Here is a 20,383-nt window from a genome sequence, read left to right as displayed (position 1 = left end):
GGCTTCTTCAGCCGAGTTTCTCCCTCCGCCATTTTGCCTTTTGTGGGGGCTTCTTCAGCCGAGCGTCTCCCGCCGCCATTTCTTCCTTTGCCTCTGGAACCACGAAGAAGCAGAGAGAAAGGTTAGAGCGAGAGAGGTATATTACCAGGCATGGGCAAACTGTTGCCCTGCAGGTGTTTTTGGACTTCAACTCCCACCATTCCTCGCGGCCTCAGGCCTTTTCCTTTTCCCCCTCAGCCGCTTAAGCGGCTGAGGGGGAAAAGGAAAAGGCCTGAGGCCGCGAGGAATGGTGGGAGTTGAAGTCCAAAACACCTGCAGGGCAACCTGTATACTATGATGATTATTATTGCACGGACTCCAGTATTGCAGTCCGTCAATGAAAGACTGACAGCGACGGGCAGCCAATGAGGGCGCCTCGGTGGGCGGGGCTTGACGTGCCCTGCCAATGGGAGGACGTGGGCTTCTCGGGCAGTCTCCGCCGACCTCCCTCCGCCATTTCTGTCTTTCTGAGGTAAATAGTTGGCGGTCGAGGGAGCGCTCCCTCTGATGCTGTGAAGACCTTGAGAGAGAGGTATATTATTATTATTATTATTATTATTAGCTTTGCCCGGCCACGCGTTGCTGTGGCTTATGCTTTCAGAGTGTTGTTCTTTATTTACTGTCCTGATTTTAGAGATGATATTGTTCTGTATTATTATATCACAGTCATTATTTCATATTATATTTATAATCTTATATTATCTGCTTAGAACTGGATTATATGAGGCTCCTTCTACACACCTCTATAAAATGCACACTGAAGTGGCTTATATGGCAGTGTGGAGTCAAGACAATGCAGTTCAAAGCAGATAATATAAGATTATAAATGGGTTATATAGCTGTGTGGAAGGGCCTTGAGTCTACACGGCCATATACTGTAATCCAGTTAAAATCAGATAATCTGTATTTTATAGGCAGTGTGGAAGAGGCCTAAGTGAGGCCTAACTGTGCCTGTCCCCTGGGCTGAGTGGGTTACTAGGAGACCAAGTGGGCGGAGCTTAGCCTTCTAACTGTCAGCAATTGGATAAAAACAATTATTCCTCTCTAATAAGGACTTTATTTTTCTTTTCTTTGTGTTGTATGAACGTAGAGGCATGGATGACGGGTTGTGCTGCCAAGTTTAGTGTTTCTGGGATGAGTAGTTTTGTTGTTTTGTCCTAGGCCGAAATTTCATTACCCTTTTATATATATAGATTGTTGTTGCTGCTGATGGTTATTCGTTCAGTCGCTTCCGACTCTTTCTGACCTCATGGGCCAGCCCAGGCCAGAGCCGTCGCCACCCGCAGCTCCTTTAAGTTGGAGCCAGTCCCTTCAAGGATACCCGCCACCCACCTTGCCCTTGGTCGGCCTCAGGGCTGTAGCCTGGGCGGACGTATAAGGGTTCTAACTCCCCCCCTCCCCGAAACCTGGTTTACTCATGAATTTTAACTGGTTAACCAATTTATAATATTATTATTATTAATAATAATTTTTTTTCGTGTCAGGAGCAACCGGAGTTGCTTCTGGAGTGAGAGAATTGGCCGTCTGCAAGGACGTTGCCCAGGGGACGCCCAGATGTTTTGATGTTTTTACCATCCTTGTGGGAGGCTTCTCTCATGTCCCCGCATGGAGCTGGAGCTGATAGAGGGAGCTCATCCACACTCTCCCCAGGTGGGATTCGAACCTGGCAGCTTTCAGGTCAGCAACTCAACCTTCAAGTCACTTAGTCCACTACGCCATCTGGGGGCTCCAATAATAATAATAATAATAATTTTATTCTTATACCCCGACCCATCTCCCCGAAGGGACTCGGGGCGGCTTACATCAATTAGACAATAAAAGCAAGTCATAAAAAGCCACATACAAAATAAAGTGTTAAAATCATGGATTGGGTTCAAAGGATCTAGGCCAAAGTGCTAAAAGTGCAAATATGTCATCAGGGATGGGTGGTTACTCAGCTATGATGGCTATAAAGTTCCATTATAATACTGGGGAAGGCATACACTGTTAAATGTTAAATTTATAAGTAAACCAGGGTTTTTTTTTGTATTTTTCACATTTTGGAATACAGTAGAGTCTCACTTATCTAACATAAATGAGCCGGCAGAACGTAGGATAAGCGAAAATGTTGGATAATATGGAGGGATTAAGCCTATTAAACGTCAAATTACGTCATATTTTCAAAAATTAAGCACCAAAACATCATGTTTTACAGCAAATTGACAGAAAATGCATTTCAATACATGGTAACATTATGTAGTAATTACTGTATTTACGAATTTAGCACCAAAACATTGCAGTGTATTGAATACACTGACTACAAAAATATTGGCTACTAAAAGACAGACTGCGTTGGATAATACAGAACGTTGGAACGTTCTGTATTATTTGCATTGTAAGATAGCCTGGAGATAGCCTTGTTATTTATTCATTCAGTCGCTTCCAACTCTTGGTGACCTAGACCATCCCTGGCCAGAGCTCCCTGTTGGCCGTCGCCACCCGCAGCTCCTTCAAGGTGGAGCCAGTCGCTTCAAGGATACTGTGATGGCAAGCCGGGGTTAAAAGGAAAACTATAGTGCCTGGCTGTACCTGCCTGGCTATCGGTATACCCTCTGATGTACTTCACTTCTTCAAAATAAAGACTCTTGAGGCAGGATAAACTTAACCAAATAACTTTACTGGAAACAAAAGGCAAAGTTAACTTCAGTCAGGGTTCTTGAAAGGCGAATCAAACTAATATGTTACAAAGACGAAGTTTGTTGGTTGAACTTAGTTACACTGGTAATAAATACTTGACTATATTTGAATAATATGAGGTAAAATACTTGTCTATAATGGTGATAAAATACAGTAGAGTCTCACTTATCCAACACTCGCTTATCCAACGTTCTGGATTATCCAACGCATTTTTGTAGTCAATGTTTTCAATACATCGTGATATTTTGGTGCTAAATTCGTAAATACAGTAATTGCTACATAGCATTACTGTGTACTGAACTACTTTTTCTGTCAAATGTGTTGTATAACATGATGTTTTGGTGCTTAATTTGTAAAATCATAACCTAATTTGTTGTTTAATAGGCTTTTCCTTAATTCCTCCTTATTATCCAACATATTCGCTTATCCAACATTCTGCCGGCCCGTTTATGTTGGATAAGTGAGACTCTACTGTACTCGGCTATTGAAGGTAGAATACTAGACTATATTGTTGGTAAATACTTGGCTATAGCTATAATACAGAACTAAGATGGTAAAGTACAGAACTATGGTGAAGTAGGTAAAGGTAAAGGTTTTCCCTTGACGTTAAGTCCAGTCGTGACCGACTCTTCGAGTTGGTGCTCATCTCCATTTCTAAGCCAAAGAGCCGGTGTTGTCCATAGATACCTCCAAGGTCATGTGGCTGGCATGACTGCATGGAGCACCGTTACCTTCCCGCCAGAGCGGTACCTATTGATCTACTCATATTTGCATGTTTTCGAACTGCTAGGTTGGCAGGAGCTGGGGCTACCTGCGGGTGTTCATTCCGCTCCCGGGATTTGAACCTGGGACCTTTCGGTTTGCTTTAACACACTTTGCCACCAGCCCCCCCCCCCAAGCTATATTGGTAAAATACTATTTTGGTGGTAAAATACTGGACTTTGCTATGGTAAATTCTGGACTATGATGACTATATTGTAAGGTACTCTAGGCTATGTTGGTAAAATACTTGGCTAAGTATTCCTCTCTGGATTGCCAAGGAACCCAGACAATTTCTGACTTTCTCCTCTAAAATTGACACAGAATAGAAAGGAGGGAAAAGCCTTTCAGGGAAGGTCTGGGGCAAAAAGGACTAAACCAACTGAGTCAGGCCTCTAAGGTCCACCCCTAAAACTAAGTACAAATGCAAAAGTCCGCGCCAAAGGGAGAGCTAAACAAGGAAATTAAGCAGAGGAGGAAAAAGCAAGGCCAAGACATCACAGATACCATCCACCCACCGTGCCCTAGGTCGGCCCCAGGGATGTAGCCGGGGCTGGGGTTAAAGGGTTCTGATCCCCCTCAAAAGGGTTCAACCCCCCCTCCCAAAACCTGGTTTACTCATGAATTTTAACTGGTTAACCAATTTATAAGTAAACCAGGTTTTTTTTTCAGATTATGGAATGCAGTACTTGTATTTGCATATACTGTAGAGTCTCGCTTATCCAACCTTCGCTTATCCAACGTTTTGTATTATCCAACACAGTTTGCCTTTCAGTGTTTTTGTAGTCAATGTTTTTCATTACATTGCGATGGTTTGGTGCTAAATTCATAAATACAGTAATTACTACATAAAGTTACCATGTATTTAACTGCTTTTTTCTGTCGATTTGTTGTAAAACATGATGTTTTGGTGCTTAATTTGTAAAATCATAACGTAATTTGATGTTTAATTGGCTTTTCCTTAATCCCTCCATATTATCCAACATTTTCACTTATCCAAAATTCTGCCGGCCTGTTTAGGTAGGATAAGTGAGACTCTACTGTATTTGCATCATAAGATATCGTGGGGATTGGTTGTTGTTGTTTATTCCTTCAGTTGCTTTCAACCCTCGGTGACCTGGACCATCCCATGCCAGAGTTCCCTGCCGGCCTTGGCCAACCCCAGCTCCTTCAAGTTGGAGCCAGTCCCTTCAAGGATCTCACCCACCCACCTTGCCCTTGGTCGGCCTCTCTTCCCTTTTCCTTCCATTTTCCCCAGCATCATGATCTTTTCCAAACTTTCCTGTCTTCTCATGATGTGGCCAAAGATCTTTGCCTCTCATCTCCTTCTCTCCTGTGAGCAGCCGTGCGTTATTTCCTGGAGGATGGACTGGTTGGATCTTCTTGCGATCCAAAGCACTCTCAGGATTTTCCTCTAAGACCTCAGTTCAAAAACCTCTCTCTTCCTTCTCTTAGCCTTCCTTATGGTCCAGCTCTTTCATCCATAGGTTACTATGGAGAATGCCATTGCTTTTTAACTACGCAGACCTTCGTTGCCAGTGTGATGTCTCTGCTCTTCACTATTTTATCAAGGTTGGTCATTGTCACGACCCAGGCTGCAGAGCACCAATAACCATACACAGAGGCCAGAATCTATCTAATATCTTTATTGTAGGAATATATAAAGTTAATAAAAACAAGTGTAGAAAATAGTCCAGAATTAGACCTTTCAGGAAAGGTCAGAATTAGTCCAAAAAAAGCAATGTCCAATAAGAAATATTAAGGTCCAAAGTTGTAATCCAATAACCGAAACACTCACTTTGCCAAGCAAAGTGAGGGGAGATGACAAGGTCCTTTAGTCCATGAAACTTGAGCGAGGCTAGGAAATAACTTGATACTTGAAACAAGGCTTGAACGTGGAACAAGGTAACTAAGAACAAGAACAAGGTCCGTGGAATAACTTGATAAATCCGTGGAACAAGGCAAGGATTGATCCTGGGAAACAAGGCAAAGTCCGTAGATAAACAAAGGCTGGGAAGCAAGGCGAAGGCTGGATAGCAAGGCAAGGCTTGAGCAGGAGCGAGGCTTGAACCGGAGCGCGCTGTCCAGACACAACTCGCTCCGTAGGCTGACGAAATTGACTCCGCGAAGTTACTACGCGGGTAAAACACCTAAATAGAGTCTAGCTTCCCGCCGAAGCAGTTCTCTGGGAATCAGAACCGAAAGCTAACTCTGAGACCAGATGTGAGACTCCCCAAAGATTCTCACGAGAAGCAGTCTTAATTGGCCACATTCTTAGCTGCAATCCTCGCACTCCTGCGCGAAGCTGAATCTAAACTTCTCTGTTGTTTACAAAACTCCCGGCGCAAGAATACGGGAGAAGTAGGCTCTGGGCTTGTTTGACATACTTCTGGGAGACAACTTTCTTGCAGGTGCAAGGTTCCCAGATCTGCCTGGGAAAGATCTGGCTGAGAGGAATCCAGTTCAGACTGGGAAGGTAAAAAACCCAAGTTTTCATCTTCATCCGGAATTACAATGTCCTGAGCAGGACTACAAGGCCCATGAGTCATCACACTATCCCCCTCCTCAAGGCCCCTCCCAAACTGGGGCCCTCTCCCCGAGGCGCGAGGTCGCGGCTTGGCGGGATAGGTCTGATGAAAGCGACGGGTTAGATCAGGAGCATGGACTGTGGAGGCGTCTTCCCAAGAGCGTTCTTCAGGGCCAAAACCCACCCAGTCAATGAGATATTGTAGGCGGCAGCGGTGAAAGCGAGAATCCAAAATGTCCTCAACCTCGAACTCCTCCTCCCCATTCATCAAAACAGGAGGGGGGGCCGGTTGGTCTGTATCAGGACGCACACCATCCGCCGGAAGGAGCAGGGAGCGGTGAAACACTGGGTGAATGCGCATTGAACGCGGAAGTTGGAGTTTGAAAGTCACGGGGTTTAATTGCGCCACCACTGGATAGGGGCCAATGAAACGGGCATCTAACTTCCGGCAAGGGCGGTGGGAGGGCAAAAAGCGAGTGGACAGGAAAACCCGATCTCCTACCTTGATTTCGGGACCCGGCTGGCGATGTTTGTCAGCGTGGCGTTTATAGTCCTCCTTGGCTTGGTCCAGTTGTTGGAGCAAAAGTTGTTGCACCGCTGTGAGTTCCTGCAGCCAATCCTCTGCTGCGGGAACCTCTGAAGTTTCAATGACAGGGGGAAAGAAACGTGGATGGAAGCCGTAGTTTGCAAAGAACGGCGTTTCTTTTGTAGAAGCTTGAACTCCATTGTTGTAGGCAAACTCAGACAGTGGTAACAGCGAAGCCCAATTGTCCTGTTGATAGTTTACATAACAGCGAAGATACTGCTCCAAAGTGGCATTGGTGCGCTCCGTTTGCCCATCTGTTTGGGGATGATGAGCTGAAGATAAGCGAGAGTCTATGCCCAATAGTTTTTGTAGTGCCTTCCAAAAACGAGAGGTGAATTGAGATCCACGGTCTGTGACTAAACTCTTGGGCAATCCATGTAGTCTGAAGACATGTTGAAGAAATAAATCCGCAGTTTCCTTGGCCGTGGGGAGGCCTTCGCAGGGAATGAAATGGGCTAACTTGGTGAATAGGTCCACCACCACTAAGATCGTGGTGAACCCACAGGAAGGTGGTAGGTCAGTGATGAAATCCGCGGAAATTATTTCCCATGGGCGAGATGGGGTAGGAAGGGGGTGTAAAAGCCCTGAGGGCTTCTCCCTTCGTATCTTGGAGCGCTGGCATACTGGGCAGGTGTTGACATATTTTTCCACATCCTTGCGGATCTTGGGCCACCAAAAATCCCTTAGGATCAGATGCATAGTTTTAAATAGTCCGAAGTGCCCTGCTGGTTTGCAGTCATGACACAGACGAAGCGCCTTTTCCCTGCCCGGTCCGGGTGGGATATAGACATGATTTCTATAGCAGAGCAGCCCATCTTTAAGCGAAAAGGGGAAATGCAGACCTTGGCGAAGTTGGTCCTGCGCCCAGGCATCTGCTTGCTGACTAGCCCTGATTTCTTGAGCACAGATGGGTCCTGGAGTAGGGGAAGTTGAACCAATGGGAATGGATTTGGTGTTCCCCACCGTGAGCGTGGCAAAGTTCTCAGGTTGTAGCAGTTGGGATTCAAAGGTCTCCTTGCGTCCTGCAGCGTATTCCGGTTTACGTGACAGGGCGTCTGCTTGCTTGGTTTGGGCTGGGGTCACATAATGGATCTGGAAGTTGAAACGTTCAAAGAATAAAGCCCAACGTTGCTGCCTCTGATTTAGTTTGCGGGCAGTTCTTAGATGTTCTAGATTACGATGATCAGTGTGGACTTCAATGGGAAATTTGGCCCCTTCTAGCCAATGTCTCCAAGTTTCAAAGGCTGCCTTTATGGCCAGTAGTTCTTTTTCCCAAATGGTGTAATTCCTCTCTGGTGTGGTTAGTTGACGAGAATAAAAGGCACAGGGGTGGAGGTGATCTCCCACCGGTTGTAAGAGTACAGCCCCAATTGCCACATCAGAGGCGTCCGCTTGCACCACAAAAGGGGTTCCAGGATTTGGGTGCTGTAGAATTGGCTGGGAGGTGAATAGTTTCTTTAGTTGCTGGAACCCTTTCTCTGCTTGATCAGTCCAGCGGAAAGGCTGCTTTCCACGGATGCAGCTAGTGATGGGGTCGGACCAGCGGGCAAAATCTGGAATGAACTTGCGGTAGTAGTTCGCGAACCCCAAGAAACGCTGCACCTCTTTCTTGTTAGTTGGCGCCCGCCATTCCAATACTGCTGAAACTTTGGCTGGATCCATGGAAAGCCCTAGAGGCGAGATGCGGTAACCAAGGAAATCTACCTCTTGTAGATCAAAAGCGCATTTTTCCAGCTTGGCATAAAGTCCATGATCCCGCAATCGTTGTAACACCATTTTGACGTGGTTCTCATGTTCTGATTGTGATCTGGAAAACACCAAAAAATCGTCCAGGTAGATTATCAAGAACCTGTCTAGATAGTCCTGAAAAATGTCATTGACAAAATGCTGGAACGTTGCGGGGGCTCCGCATAAACCGAAATTCATAACTCGGGACTCAAATAATCCGAATTTGGTCTGGAAGGCGGTCTTCCACTCGTCCCCTTCCCTGATGCGAATTAAGTTGTAAGCCCCCCGAAGATCCAGCTTGGTGTAAACCTTGGCTCCTCGAAGCCGATCCAGTAGATCCGAGATTAAAGGCAGGGGATAGCTGTTCCGCTTGGTGATATTGTTCAATGCTCTGTAGTCCACCACCAAGCGTAGTTCCCCTGACTTCTTCTTCACAAACATCACTGGGGAGGCGGCTGGGGATTGAGAGGGTCTGATGAATCCCTTGCGAAGGTTTGTCTCTAGGAATTCCCTGAGAGCTTCTTGCTCTGGTTCAGTCAGGGAGTAGAGATGCCCTCGCGGGATCGGGGCCCCCTCCACCAAGTCAATGGCACAGTCATAAGGTCTATGTGGGGGTAATTTTTCGGCTTCTTTCTCATTGAATACATCCCAATACTCGGAGTACTTCTTTGGCAAGGTGATGATGGGCTCGGTGTCTGTGGCATGGCATACCTTGGCTACGAGGCAATGGTTTTGGCAGTACGGTGAAGCAAACTGCAGTTCTCTGTTGGACCAGGAGATGTTAGGGTCGTGGAGAGTCAGCCATGGAATTCCCAAAATCACAGGGAAATGGGGAACCTCGGTAACAAAGAAGGAAATCTCTTCCATATGTCCCCTTATCCACATCCTGGTGGGTTCCGACCACTGACTTACGGGGCCCGTCTTGAGGGGACGGCCGTCTATGGCTTGCACCACACGGGCATTCTTGAAATCATGATATTGTAATCCCAGAGAGTCGGCATACTCTCTATCGATGAAATTGTTGGTAGCTCCAGAGTCTATCATGGCGTGGATCATGACGGGTCCCCTTTTTGCTGACCATAATGTGACCACGAGAAGGAACAGGACCCCGGTTGGCGGCTCTTGGATGGGTTTTTTGACCGGGTTGGCGAGCCTCTCTACACCCGGTCGTTGGCTTCCCCCGCCGGCTGTGTGCCAGTCGGCTCAGACGCCTTCGTCTCCGTGGAGGACGCCGCCGCAAGACGGGCGGCAGGCTTCCCTTTGGCTGGGCACTCTCTGGCGAAGTGGCCCCCGTTCCCGCAGTACCAGCAGAGGTTTAAGCGTTGACGACGGGCCTTCTCGGCGGCATCTAGTCTGGGACGCACATTGCCCAACTGCATCGGCACCTCCTCGCCTCCTCTGGGGTATGGGGTTGGCGGTGGGGGTCTCCACACCGGACGTGGCTGAACGCTGGCGGGAGCGGGGGGTTTTGCCCCGGCTCTACTGCCCTGGCCTCGAACCCACTGTTTCCTGTTGGCAATCATGACTTCAGCCCGTAAACATTGATCAATGAGTGCCTCGAGGGTCTGGGGAGGATCCACCTTGGAGATTTCTTCCAGCATTTCAATGTTGAGACCCTCCCGGAATTGTCCCCTGAGGGCTACATCGTTCCAGCCGGTGTTGTGGGCCAGCACTCGGAACTCGGCTATATACTGAGACATAGGTCTGTCTCCTTGGAAAAGGCGACGGAGTTTGTGACCGGCTGCCTCCAAATTGTCCTCGATTCCCCAAGTCTCCTTGAGGTGGTCCAAGAAGTGTTGCGCTGATCTTAGGTGTGGAGAGGCTTGGTCGAACAGTGCCGTCGCCCAGCTGGCCGCTGGCCCGTCTAGAAGACTGTAAACCCATGCCACTTTGATGTCTTCTTGGGGAAACTCGGCAGCACGGGCCTCCAGATAAGCTTGACATTGGCGACGGAAGACATGAACCTTAGAAGCTTCTCCAGTAAACTTGGTTGGCAACGCCATGGCCGGAAGACGAACTCCGCGTTCCTTCAAACCCCTTATTTCTCCATCCTGTGCATTGAGCTTATCACGGATTCGGTCCACCTCTTCCTTGTCGATGGTGTAGGTAATCGGCTGGCCGCTCGGCCCAGGTACGGTTCCGGTAGACATTCTGGCCGAGGTTAATTGGTGCTTAGGGTGGCGGAGTCAAACTGTCACGACCCAGGCTGCAGAGCACCAATAACCATACACAGAGGCCAGAATCTATCTAATATCTTTATTGTAGGAATATATAAAGTTAATAAAAACAAGTGTAGAAAATAGTCCAGAATTAGACCTTTCAGGAAAGGTCAGAATTAGTCCAAAAAAAGCAATGTCCAATAAGAAATATTAAGGTCCAAAGTTGTAATCCAATAACCGAAACACTCACTTTGCCAAGCAAAGTGAGGGGAGATGACAAGGTCCTTTAGTCCATGAAACTTGAGCGAGGCTAGGAAATAACTTGATACTTGAAACAAGGCTTGAACGTGGAACAAGGTAACTAAGAACAAGAACAAGGTCCGTGGAATAACTTGATAAATCCGTGGAACAAGGCAAGGATTGATCCTGGGAAACAAGGCAAAGTCCGTAGATAAACAAAGGCTGGGAAGCAAGGCGAAGGCTGGATAGCAAGGCAAGGCTTGAGCAGGAGCGAGGCTTGAACCGGAGCGCGCTGTCCAGACACAACTCGCTCCGTAGGCTGACGAAATTGACTCCGCGAAGTTACTACGCGGGTAAAACACCTAAATAGAGTCTAGCTTCCCGCCGAAGCAGTTCTCTGGGAATCAGAACCGAAAGCTAACTCTGAGACCAGATGTGAGACTCCCCAAAGATTCTCACGAGAAGCAGTCTTAATTGGCCACATTCTTAGCTGCAATCCTCGCACTCCTGCGCGAAGCTGAATCTAAACTTCTCTGTTGTTTACAAAACTCCCGGCGCAAGAATACGGGAGAAGTAGGCTCTGGGCTTGTTTGACATACTTCTGGGAGACAACTTTCTTGCAGGTGCAAGGTTCCCAGATCTGCCTGGGAAAGATCTGGCTGAGAGGAATCCAGTTCAGACTGGGAAGGTAAAAAACCCAAGTTTTCATCTTCATCCGGAATTACAATGTCCTGAGCAGGACTACAAGGCCCATGAGTCATCACAGTCATTGCTCTCCACCCAAGAAGTAATTGTCTTCTGATTTCCTGACTGCAGTCTGCATCTGCAGTGATCTTCGTGCCTATAAATACAAAGTCTCTCACTGCCTCCATGGTTTCCCCCTCTATTTGCCAGTTGTCAGTCTGGTTGCCACCAGCTTTTGCACTTCCTTCTTTCACCTCGTTTATAAGACTCCTCAGCTCATTATTACGATTGTTATCATAGTACCTCCCTCTGGGGGCCACCAGTCACAAAAACACACACACAACACCCCCCCCCCCCCCCCGGGCAAGGGCATTAACTCCCCCCAAAAGATGTTACAGCATATATGTGAGCCTGTTGTTGCCGCTGCTCCTCCTAGGCTGGCTGGCTGGCCGTGGAGGAAGAAAAAGGGGAGGACAAGTGGGGGCAGCGGAGTCTCCAGGCGAGGAAGAGGAGGAGGAGATGAGGAAGGCATAAAGAGACAGTTGAACCTCTGTCTTCCAAGATTAATTTGTTTCATATTTGATTCAAATCTGTTGTTTGATGTTTCCTGAATGGTGGAAGTTATAACTATTTGTGGAGGCATGAGTCTGTCTTAAGTAGACGTGGCACCACATACACAGATACACATTTTCACTTTTATTATGTGTGCAGAAGAGATATATATATATATATATATATATATATATAGAGAGAGAGAGAGAGAGAGAGAGAGAGAGAGAGAGTGTAGATATAGAAAGAGAGATAGATTATGTATGTATCGGGCATGGGCAAACCTTTTGACCAAAATACACTCAACAGTATTGCAATGGGAGACCCCGAGGGCCATCCAGTCAAAGCACCCTTGACAGGTGGCCATTCAACCTTTGTAATAATAGTAAAACTAGTAGGAGCAACCCAAGAGCCATCCAGTGTGACCTTCTGCCATAAAGGGAAAATACAAAGCATGCCCAACAGATGGCGATTTCTCCCTTTTTTCATTTCTTGTACATTTCCCTTTTAAATCTTAGCTCAATTGAAAGTTCCTTAGACATCCGTTCATTCTGGTTTCTTTTAGCACCTCCTATTTTTCCTCCTCATTGAAACCAATTCACGTTTTGCCTCCAATATCTTGCATTCAAGAAACTTCTATCCATCATGGACTCTTGTGTCCCTTAGTATTCCTGACTATGGGATCGTGCTCTGATTTTCCCTAAACTTACTGAGCCAATGTGTTGTTGAAAGCTTTCATGGCCAGAATCACAGGGTTCTTGTGTGTTTTCCAGGCTGTATGGCCATGTTCCAGAAGTATTATCTCTTGAAGTTTTTCCCATATCTATGGCAGGCATCCTAAGAGGTTGTGAGGTATATTGGGAAAACTAAGAAAGGAAGGTTTATATATCTGTGGAAGGTCCAGGGTGGGAGAAAGAACTCTTGTCAGTTGGAGACCAGTGCGAATGTTGTAATTAATCACCTTGATTAGTATTGAATAGCTTATCAAGCTTCATCTCCTGGCTTCTTCCTGCCTGAGGGAATCCTTTGTTCAGAGTCGCTAGCTGTCACTGGTTGATTCATATCTGGCTACCAGTATTAAAAAACTCTAAAATCAGAACAGTAAATAAGGAACAACACTCTAAAAACAGAGGAATTCCAGACATGATTCAACCAGGGGTAGCTAACGACTCTGAACAAAAGATTCCAAAAATGGAAAGGGCGGGAGAGAAACGAAAAGACCAGCAAAATGGATTCAGAGAGACAACATTTTCTGAAAGAGTTAAGTCCACAAAATACCCGAGGCAGGGGGGTCTGTGGCGTCTTTCTCTCTCTCTGGCAGAAGCAGCCTCCATTTTTTCTTGGAAAGTTACCTCCTCCTTCAGAGAGGGCCTTGAGAACTTGCTTTCCCAGTAGCACTAGTATAGGGTGCCTATTTAAAGCTCCTCTCAGAACATGATGGTAGTTAAAGTTTTTCTCTCTGTATGTCTCTCAGCCAGTAAAAAGCCTGGTGCCATCTACGTATGCTCTGATAGGCTGAGAAAGGACAAAACCAGCGACTATAATTCCCAAATAGTTAAAATTAAAATAATTCTAAAAAATCTGTAGATGGATGAATTGTTTTGAAACTTGGCAGGCCTGCAGTTGTAAACAGGGTCTACAACTGAGGTAGGTTTCATGCAGATAGACCTTAAAATGGCTGAGGACTGAGCGTTTACATTTCCCATTGTAGGCAATGGGCCAAATTTCTGCCGAATGAAAAAACCCCTCTCCTTTCAGGTAATTTTGTGGTAAACAAAATGAGGAGTCAGACAAAAATTGACCTGAAAATGGCATGCCTTTTGGCCCAAACGCACATGCCTAGTGGTTACGTCCAGTTGTTTTAGAGCAGGGACTTTGTATCAGACATCCTTTCAGCCCTGAAGGTAATAAACTTCTGTTCCTGTTTCCTTCAAACCCAACCTGTGTAATACTGTAATCCGATTTAAAAGTAGCAGGCTCTCTGGTTGCCGGAGCCACACTGCTCCTTGAGTGGTTAGTTGAATTTTGGTATTCCAGGGAAGACTGTTTTTTTTCTCCCAAACCCCCAGCTTTCTTAGGATTTCCTTTTGAGAAGGCAGACTTGTAGGCCCTTGTTCTGATGTAATGTATTTTGGGGGGGGGGGGGGGGGGGAATTGGCATATTTGCTTCTCCCTTTTCTCTCTGTTTCATCCATGCTGATAAGACCATTTGTGAGGCAGATTCTATGGGAGGACTAGTCAAAGTAGATGCCTGTTTTTCTCCAGGTCAGGATTTAATTACTTTTATTACTGCAATCATTTCTACATCCCTGTATGGAATTGCTGTGTTTCTCTAGATCTCCTTGAGCTGTTGAAAATCTTCCCCTGGACAGAGGACCAGGGAGGACGGGGCCAGAGTAGAAAACACTTGGCAGGAACGAGGCTTTCCTGATTAAGCTGCGCCTGTTTGTGCATCCGGCAGAGAGGGGACTTAGTTCCGCAGAGAGTAATGAAGTGAATACCCCAATATATTTAAATGTGGGTTTGAAGAATCCACATTCTTGGCTGAATGGAGTATTCATTTGGGAATACCAGGAAATTTGGTAGCAGCAAACTTTCATGAAGGGAAAAGAGGGAAATGAGGTTTTGGACTTCATGCCTAATCTTTTGCTGTTTCTTTCTTGACCAGGAACATAAGGATTCCCTCTTTGGTGCGTTGAGAAACAAACCAGCATCTCGTGGATATTGAGGAATTTGGAAATCAAACATGCCGTAAGGAAAAGAGCCCTATTAGAAAAAAGACATCCTCTAAAAGTGCTGATCTTGCTGAACTGTTCAGAAAGGGAAAAAGAAGACAAGTGTCCATATTGCCATTAAACATATATATATCATTGTCAACATGCAGGAGAAACCTTATATGAGGGTTGAATGAAAAGTAATGCTCCACCTTCGTAACTCCTCAACAGATGGCAGTACTGGTATGCGGCAGGTACCGGCTTGTTCAGTAGACTCTTCTCTACAGTTCCACTTGGCAAGAAGCCTTAGCATTGAATGGTTGTGTTGTTAAAGTGTGAAGTATGGAACCCTGCGCAGACGGTCGGTCAATGGGATTTAAGCAACATGCAGTCATTGAATTCTTGACAGCAGAAGGTGTCACCCCAGAGGAGATTCGTGAGAGAATGCAAGCTGTTTATGGTACATGCCTGGAGTTTGGGAAGAGCTTCACTGACAGTGTAGGTTTATATTTAAACCAAAGAACTCACACCGGGGAGAAATCCTATGAATGCCTGAAGTGTGGAAAAAGCTTCACTAACAGTGGAAGTTTACGTTTACATCAGCAAACTCACACTGGTGAGAAACCCTATAAATGCCTGGAGTGTGGAAAGAGCTTCACTCGGAAGGATACTCTGCAGCAACATGAAAGGATTCACACTGGTGAGAAACCCTATGAATGCCTGGAGTGTGGAAAGAGTTTCACTCGAAGGGATACTCTGCAGCAACATGCAAGGATTCACACTGGTGAGAAACCCTTTAAGTGCCTGGAGTGTGGAAAGAGCTTTGCTCGGAGGGATAATCTGCAGTATCATGAAAGGATTCACACTGATGAGAAACCCTATATATGCGTGAAGTGTGGAACGAGCTTCACTGACAGTGGAAGTTTGCGTTCACACCAACGAACCCACACTGGTGAGAAACCCTATAAATGTCTGGAGTGTGGAAAGAGCTTCACTGAGAGTGGAACACTACGTAGACATCAAAGGGCTCACACTGGTGAGAAACCCTATAAATGTCTGGAGTGTGGAAAGAGCTTCACCAAGAATGGAACACTCCATAAACATCAAAGGACTCATCACATGGGAGAAACCCTATAAATGCCTGGAGTGTGGAAAGAACTTCACTGGGAGTGGAAATGTCCAAAAACATAATAGAACCCACACTGCGGAGAAACACTATGAATGCCTAGGGTGTGGAATGAGTTTCACTCAGAAACATCATTTGCAGCAATATGAAAGGATTCACACTGGTAAAAAACCCTATAAATGCCTGGAGTGTGGAAAAAGTTTCACTGGCAGTGGAGGTTTACATTTACATCAGCGAACTCACACACACACCTATAGCTGTTATCCAGTGTTACTGCAGTTTAGAAGAAGATAAATGGGAAGAATTATTGCCCATCCAGCAACTTACATAACAGAGGGTTGTTGTATGTTTTCCGGGCTGTATGGCCATGTTCCAGTAGTATTCTCTTCTGACGTTTCGCCCACATCTAGGGCAGGCATCCTCAGAGGTTGTGAGGTATGGATAAACTAAGCAAGGAAGGTTTATATATCTGGAAGTTCCTGGGTGGAGGGAAGAACTCTTGTCTGTTCGAGGCCAGTGTGAATGTTGCATTTAATCACATTTGTTAGCATTAAATGCCTTCCCAACCTCACATCCTGGCCTGGGGGAATCCTTTGTTCAGAGTCGTTAGCTGCCCCTGATTGATTCCTGTCTGGAATTCTTCTGTTTTCAGAGTGCTGCTCCTTATTTACTGTTCTGAGTTTTTTAATACTAGTAGCCAGATTTTGTTCATTTTCATGGTTTCCTCCTGTAATGAAGTATGAATTTTGCTTTACAGATGTTATGTTTAATTGTGTGTTTATGTTTTAAAAGGGTAAATACTACAGTTATGGCATCTTAGCATTCTGAGGCAGGTTGCCATAGTAACGAGGGCAGAGCCAACCCCTGTTTGGAGAAAAAGGAGGGAATGTTTTAAAAAAGCAGTCATCTGTGATCTGAGTCACAGGGAAGACACTGATTCCAGGTTAGGGAAACCAGGGAAGCTCAGATCTCTAGTTGTGTCATATTAAGCAAGTTAAGTGACTTGTTTGGGTTTATTCGTAGAGTCTGAGTGGTAAGGGGAAGCAATCCCAGTTAGATCTAAAGTGATCATTTGATAGCTTTGGTTGTAAGAGAAGAAAAAGTTTTAGACTGCTCAAGGAAAGGAGAAAGTATTTTGAAATTGGATTCATCATAGGTTATATTTGCAACGGTTGAAGAAAGTGTAACTCTGAGAAGCAACATTGTAACCACTAAGCTCTGTGCCTGAATAAACTTGTTAGTGTTCTCCAACATCCAAGCCTCTGTCACATATATTCTAAACTAAGTTACGCTACCATCTAAAGTGAAGAAGAGGAAAAAAAAAAACCAAAAAGTAAAAGGTCTCCTCCCTGAGTCTTTGGTGGCTGCCACGTTACACCTCCTTTCTGTTGAAGTTGTCCACATGCTTGTGGATTTCAATGGCTTCTCTGACATGATAATTGTCTGACATGATAATTGTTGGAGTGCTTGAGGATTTCTGTATTCTCAAATAATATACTGTGTCCAGGTTGGTTCATCAAGTCCTCTGCTATGGCTGATTTCTCTGGTTGAGTTGGTCTGCAGTGCCTTTCATGTTATTTGATTTGTGTTTGGGCAGTGCTGTGTTTGGTGGTCCCTATGTAGACTTCTTGTCCACAGCTGCATAGTATACGGTAGACTCCTGCAGAGGTGAGAGGATCCCTCTTGTCCTTCGCTGAATGTAGCATTTGTTGGTTTACTTAGTTTCTCCATACCTCACAACCCCTGAGGATGCCTGCCATAGATGTGGGCGAAACGTCAGGAGAGAATACCGTGTTTCCCCGAAAATAAGACAGTGTCTTATATTAATTTTTGCTCCCAAAGATGTGCTAGGTCTTATTTTCAGGGGATGTCTTATTTTTCCACGAAGAAGAATTCACATTTATTGTTGAACAAAAAAAATAACATTTATTATATACTGTACAGTAGTTGTTATCACAAACCAGCACAACCAGACAAACTGTGAGTCCTATCAAGAATTTTTTGTTACTACCATTATTTCCATGTTCAACACTATGATACGTACATTTATCAATCCTGTTTGCTCTAGTGTTCTGTTTGGCATGCATGCTTCCAAACAAAAACTTTGCTGGGTCTTACTTTTGGGGGAGGCCTTATATTTAGCAATTCAGCAAAACCTCTGCTAGGTCTTTTTTTTGGGGGGGGGGGGAGCCTTATTTTAGGGGAAACAGGGTACTTCTGGAAAATGGCCATATAGCCCGGAAAACATACAAAAATCCTGTGATTCCGGCCATGAAAGCCTTTGACAACACATGACATAACAGAATTTCTTCATTCAGTTTTCTGCTCTTATTTGCTGTTAGTAGTATTCTTCGCAACATTGTAAATGTTTCCTATTAACAATCCAGTTATTAATAAAGTTGATTTTTTTTACATCCTGGGTTGCTTTTTGGGGTGGCCTTTGTGTGTGTGTTTGGGGGGGGGGGGGGCGTGTTGCTTGTCTAAGCAGTATTGGAAGGAAGGAAGGGAGCTACCCCCAAAAGTCAAGGCTTGGGAGACTCAAGCAGAAAGCTGGGTTTTCTTTCTCTCTGTCCCAGGAAAGAAGGAGGCTCTGCTGATACAGAAAGGAAGGAGGGAAGTGGAAAGAAATACGGAGGAGATGGTTGAAGGGAGAAATCCAGCTGAGAAGATGGGACATCTCTCTCTTCTGTGCCTCCATCCCTGGGTTTCCTCGGCCTCTTTTCTTTTGTGGCTCTTGTGGAGCCTGAAGTTTGGCAGAAAACACTTGACTAATAGGAATATCCCTCCCTCTTTCTTCCCCTTCTCTTCCCTTTTTACTTCTTCTTACTTAGCTGGCGAAGCGCCAAGCAGCCCCAGGAGCCAGAAGCCAAGGAGAAGGAGAAAGAGGCGGCGGCGGCGGCAAAGGTGGCCTCCTTTGCCCAGACTCCCCAGGGCCTCCCTCTCAGTGGAGCCATCCTTGGCTCTGCTAACACAGAGCTCCTTTCTTTCTCCCCCTTGCCCCTCTCCCTTTTTCTTCTCCCCCCTTTTCCTCTCTGCAGAGGGACACGCTGGCGAAGCACAAAGCAGCCTCAGGAGCCAGAAGCCGAGGAGGAGGCGGAGGAGGAGAATCTTGCCCCTTCGCGGAGAGGGAAAAAGGAGAGAGAAGGAAAGGGAGAGGGGGAAAGAGAGAGAAGAAGAAGAGCTCTGTGTTAGCAGGGCCAAGGCTGGCTCCACTGAGAGGGAGGCCCTGGGGAGCCCGGGCGAAGGAGGCCACCTTTGCTGCAGCCTCCATGACTTCTGGCTCCTGCGGCCGCTTGGTGCTTCACCAGCTTGCCCCTTTGCCGGCCTCTTCACAGGCTCACCCCTTTGCGGGCTCACCCCTGCCTCTGTTGTGAACCAGCTGGAACCTCAGAGTGACTCTGATGGGGATTATGGGATTCAGGTTCAGAGTGTCCCTGTTGTAGAAGATGAGGAACGGAGTTTTTCCCACAGCAGAGAATGATGTTGATACTGAAACTAGCCAGGTGCAAATTGACTCAGAAAAGGAGGACAGTTCTCAGCCTGATAGTTCTCAGCCTGATAGACAGGTTATTCAAACTGAAAAAATATTGGCTACTGGTTTGTGATATACCGGGATGTGAAAGGCCCCCCATTGTGGCACATAAAAGAACACAGAACTTGAAAGACATGTTGGTACACTCAAATATTGACCATGACAGTATGAAAATTAGACCTAATTTGGTAGGAAATTTTCCTTGCCACCATTGTGCCATATGTCCCCAATTTACTCATACTAAGTTGTTTCAGAATCCTCATACTAAGATAGTTCATCAACTGCAACATTTTGCTACATGCACCACCAAAGGAGTCATTTACCTTATTACTTGTCCCTGTTCCTTGATGTATGTTGGCCAGACCAGTAGACAAATTAAACTCCGTGTAACAGAGCACAAGAGTAAGATTAGGAATCGGGCCACTGATTCAAGCCTGTATAAACATTTCAATGACATGAACCATAGTCCTGAATCATTCAGGGTTCTAGTCCTAAAGGTAGTTACTTCTTCCTCAAACACAGATTTATGCACCAAACTACAACAATGGGAAGCCTTCTGGATATTCACTCTTAAAACAGTTCACCCTAAGGGTCTCAATGATTCGATTTCATTTCAGTGTTTTCTGTGAGCTGGGTGTATACCTTTGGTGAAGTTCAAATAGGTTCTTTTTATGTAAAACGTCTTTCAAATGGCTGATATATAGCCACACCTATATCCATACTGGGCCCCTTTAAAATTCTCTCTATATACAGTGTGTTCTACCTGCTTCTCCTGTGCTTGCCTAAGGAATCAAACCAGTAGCAGAGCACCCATGTAGGAGAGTTTATGTAGGAGAGTTTATGTGAGTATACATGCTCCTGTCTTCTATGCTTTTACTATACTTTGTAATTTGTAATTTTTATCCTGTACAAGTGTTTCTAGCCACTCATATGTATTCTGTCAGAGCGCGCGGTTTGGATAAACACACATGCAGTGGAAGATCAACGAAGCATCACTGGCAACAATAAAGAGGCTGAAGCCTGTTTGGCTATCTACAAAAAGTTTACTAACAAACGGATAACTC

At 45.6% G+C, this 20,383-nt stretch overlaps 1 protein-coding gene across 3 annotated transcripts; it reads left to right on the top strand.

Moving 5' to 3' along the window:
- On the top strand, positions 1 to 19,858 carry LOC134298061 (uncharacterized). Of its 3 annotated transcripts, none has more exons than XM_062977567.1 (2): positions 1 to 136; positions 14,616 to 19,858. In XM_062977567.1, the coding sequence occupies exon 2, from the start codon at positions 18,153 to 18,155 to the stop codon at positions 19,266 to 19,268; it is 1,116 nt and encodes a 371-aa protein (XP_062833637.1). In that variant the 5' UTR covers positions 1 to 136; positions 14,616 to 18,152; the 3' UTR covers positions 19,269 to 19,858. The 3 variants fall into 3 exon arrangements, with proteins under 3 accessions (XP_062833637.1, XP_062833636.1, XP_062833638.1); XM_062977566.1 differs by having other exon boundaries at positions 3 to 121; XM_062977568.1 differs by lacking the exon at positions 1 to 136 and adding an exon at positions 291 to 571.
- Positions 19,859 to 20,383: the final 525 nt, after the last annotated feature.

This window comes from Anolis carolinensis, chromosome 3 (assembly GCF_035594765.1).
Source record: "Anolis carolinensis isolate JA03-04 chromosome 3, rAnoCar3.1.pri, whole genome shotgun sequence".
Taxonomy (NCBI): Eukaryota; Metazoa; Chordata; class Lepidosauria; order Squamata; family Dactyloidae; genus Anolis; species Anolis carolinensis.
This window is presented reverse-complemented; position numbering and strand designations above follow the sequence as displayed.

Excerpts from the sequence above, each read along its gene's own strand:
- LOC134298061 (XM_062977567.1), top strand. The coding sequence starts at position 18,153 with ATGTTTCCTATTAACAATCCAGTTATTAATAAAGTTGATTTTTTTTAC.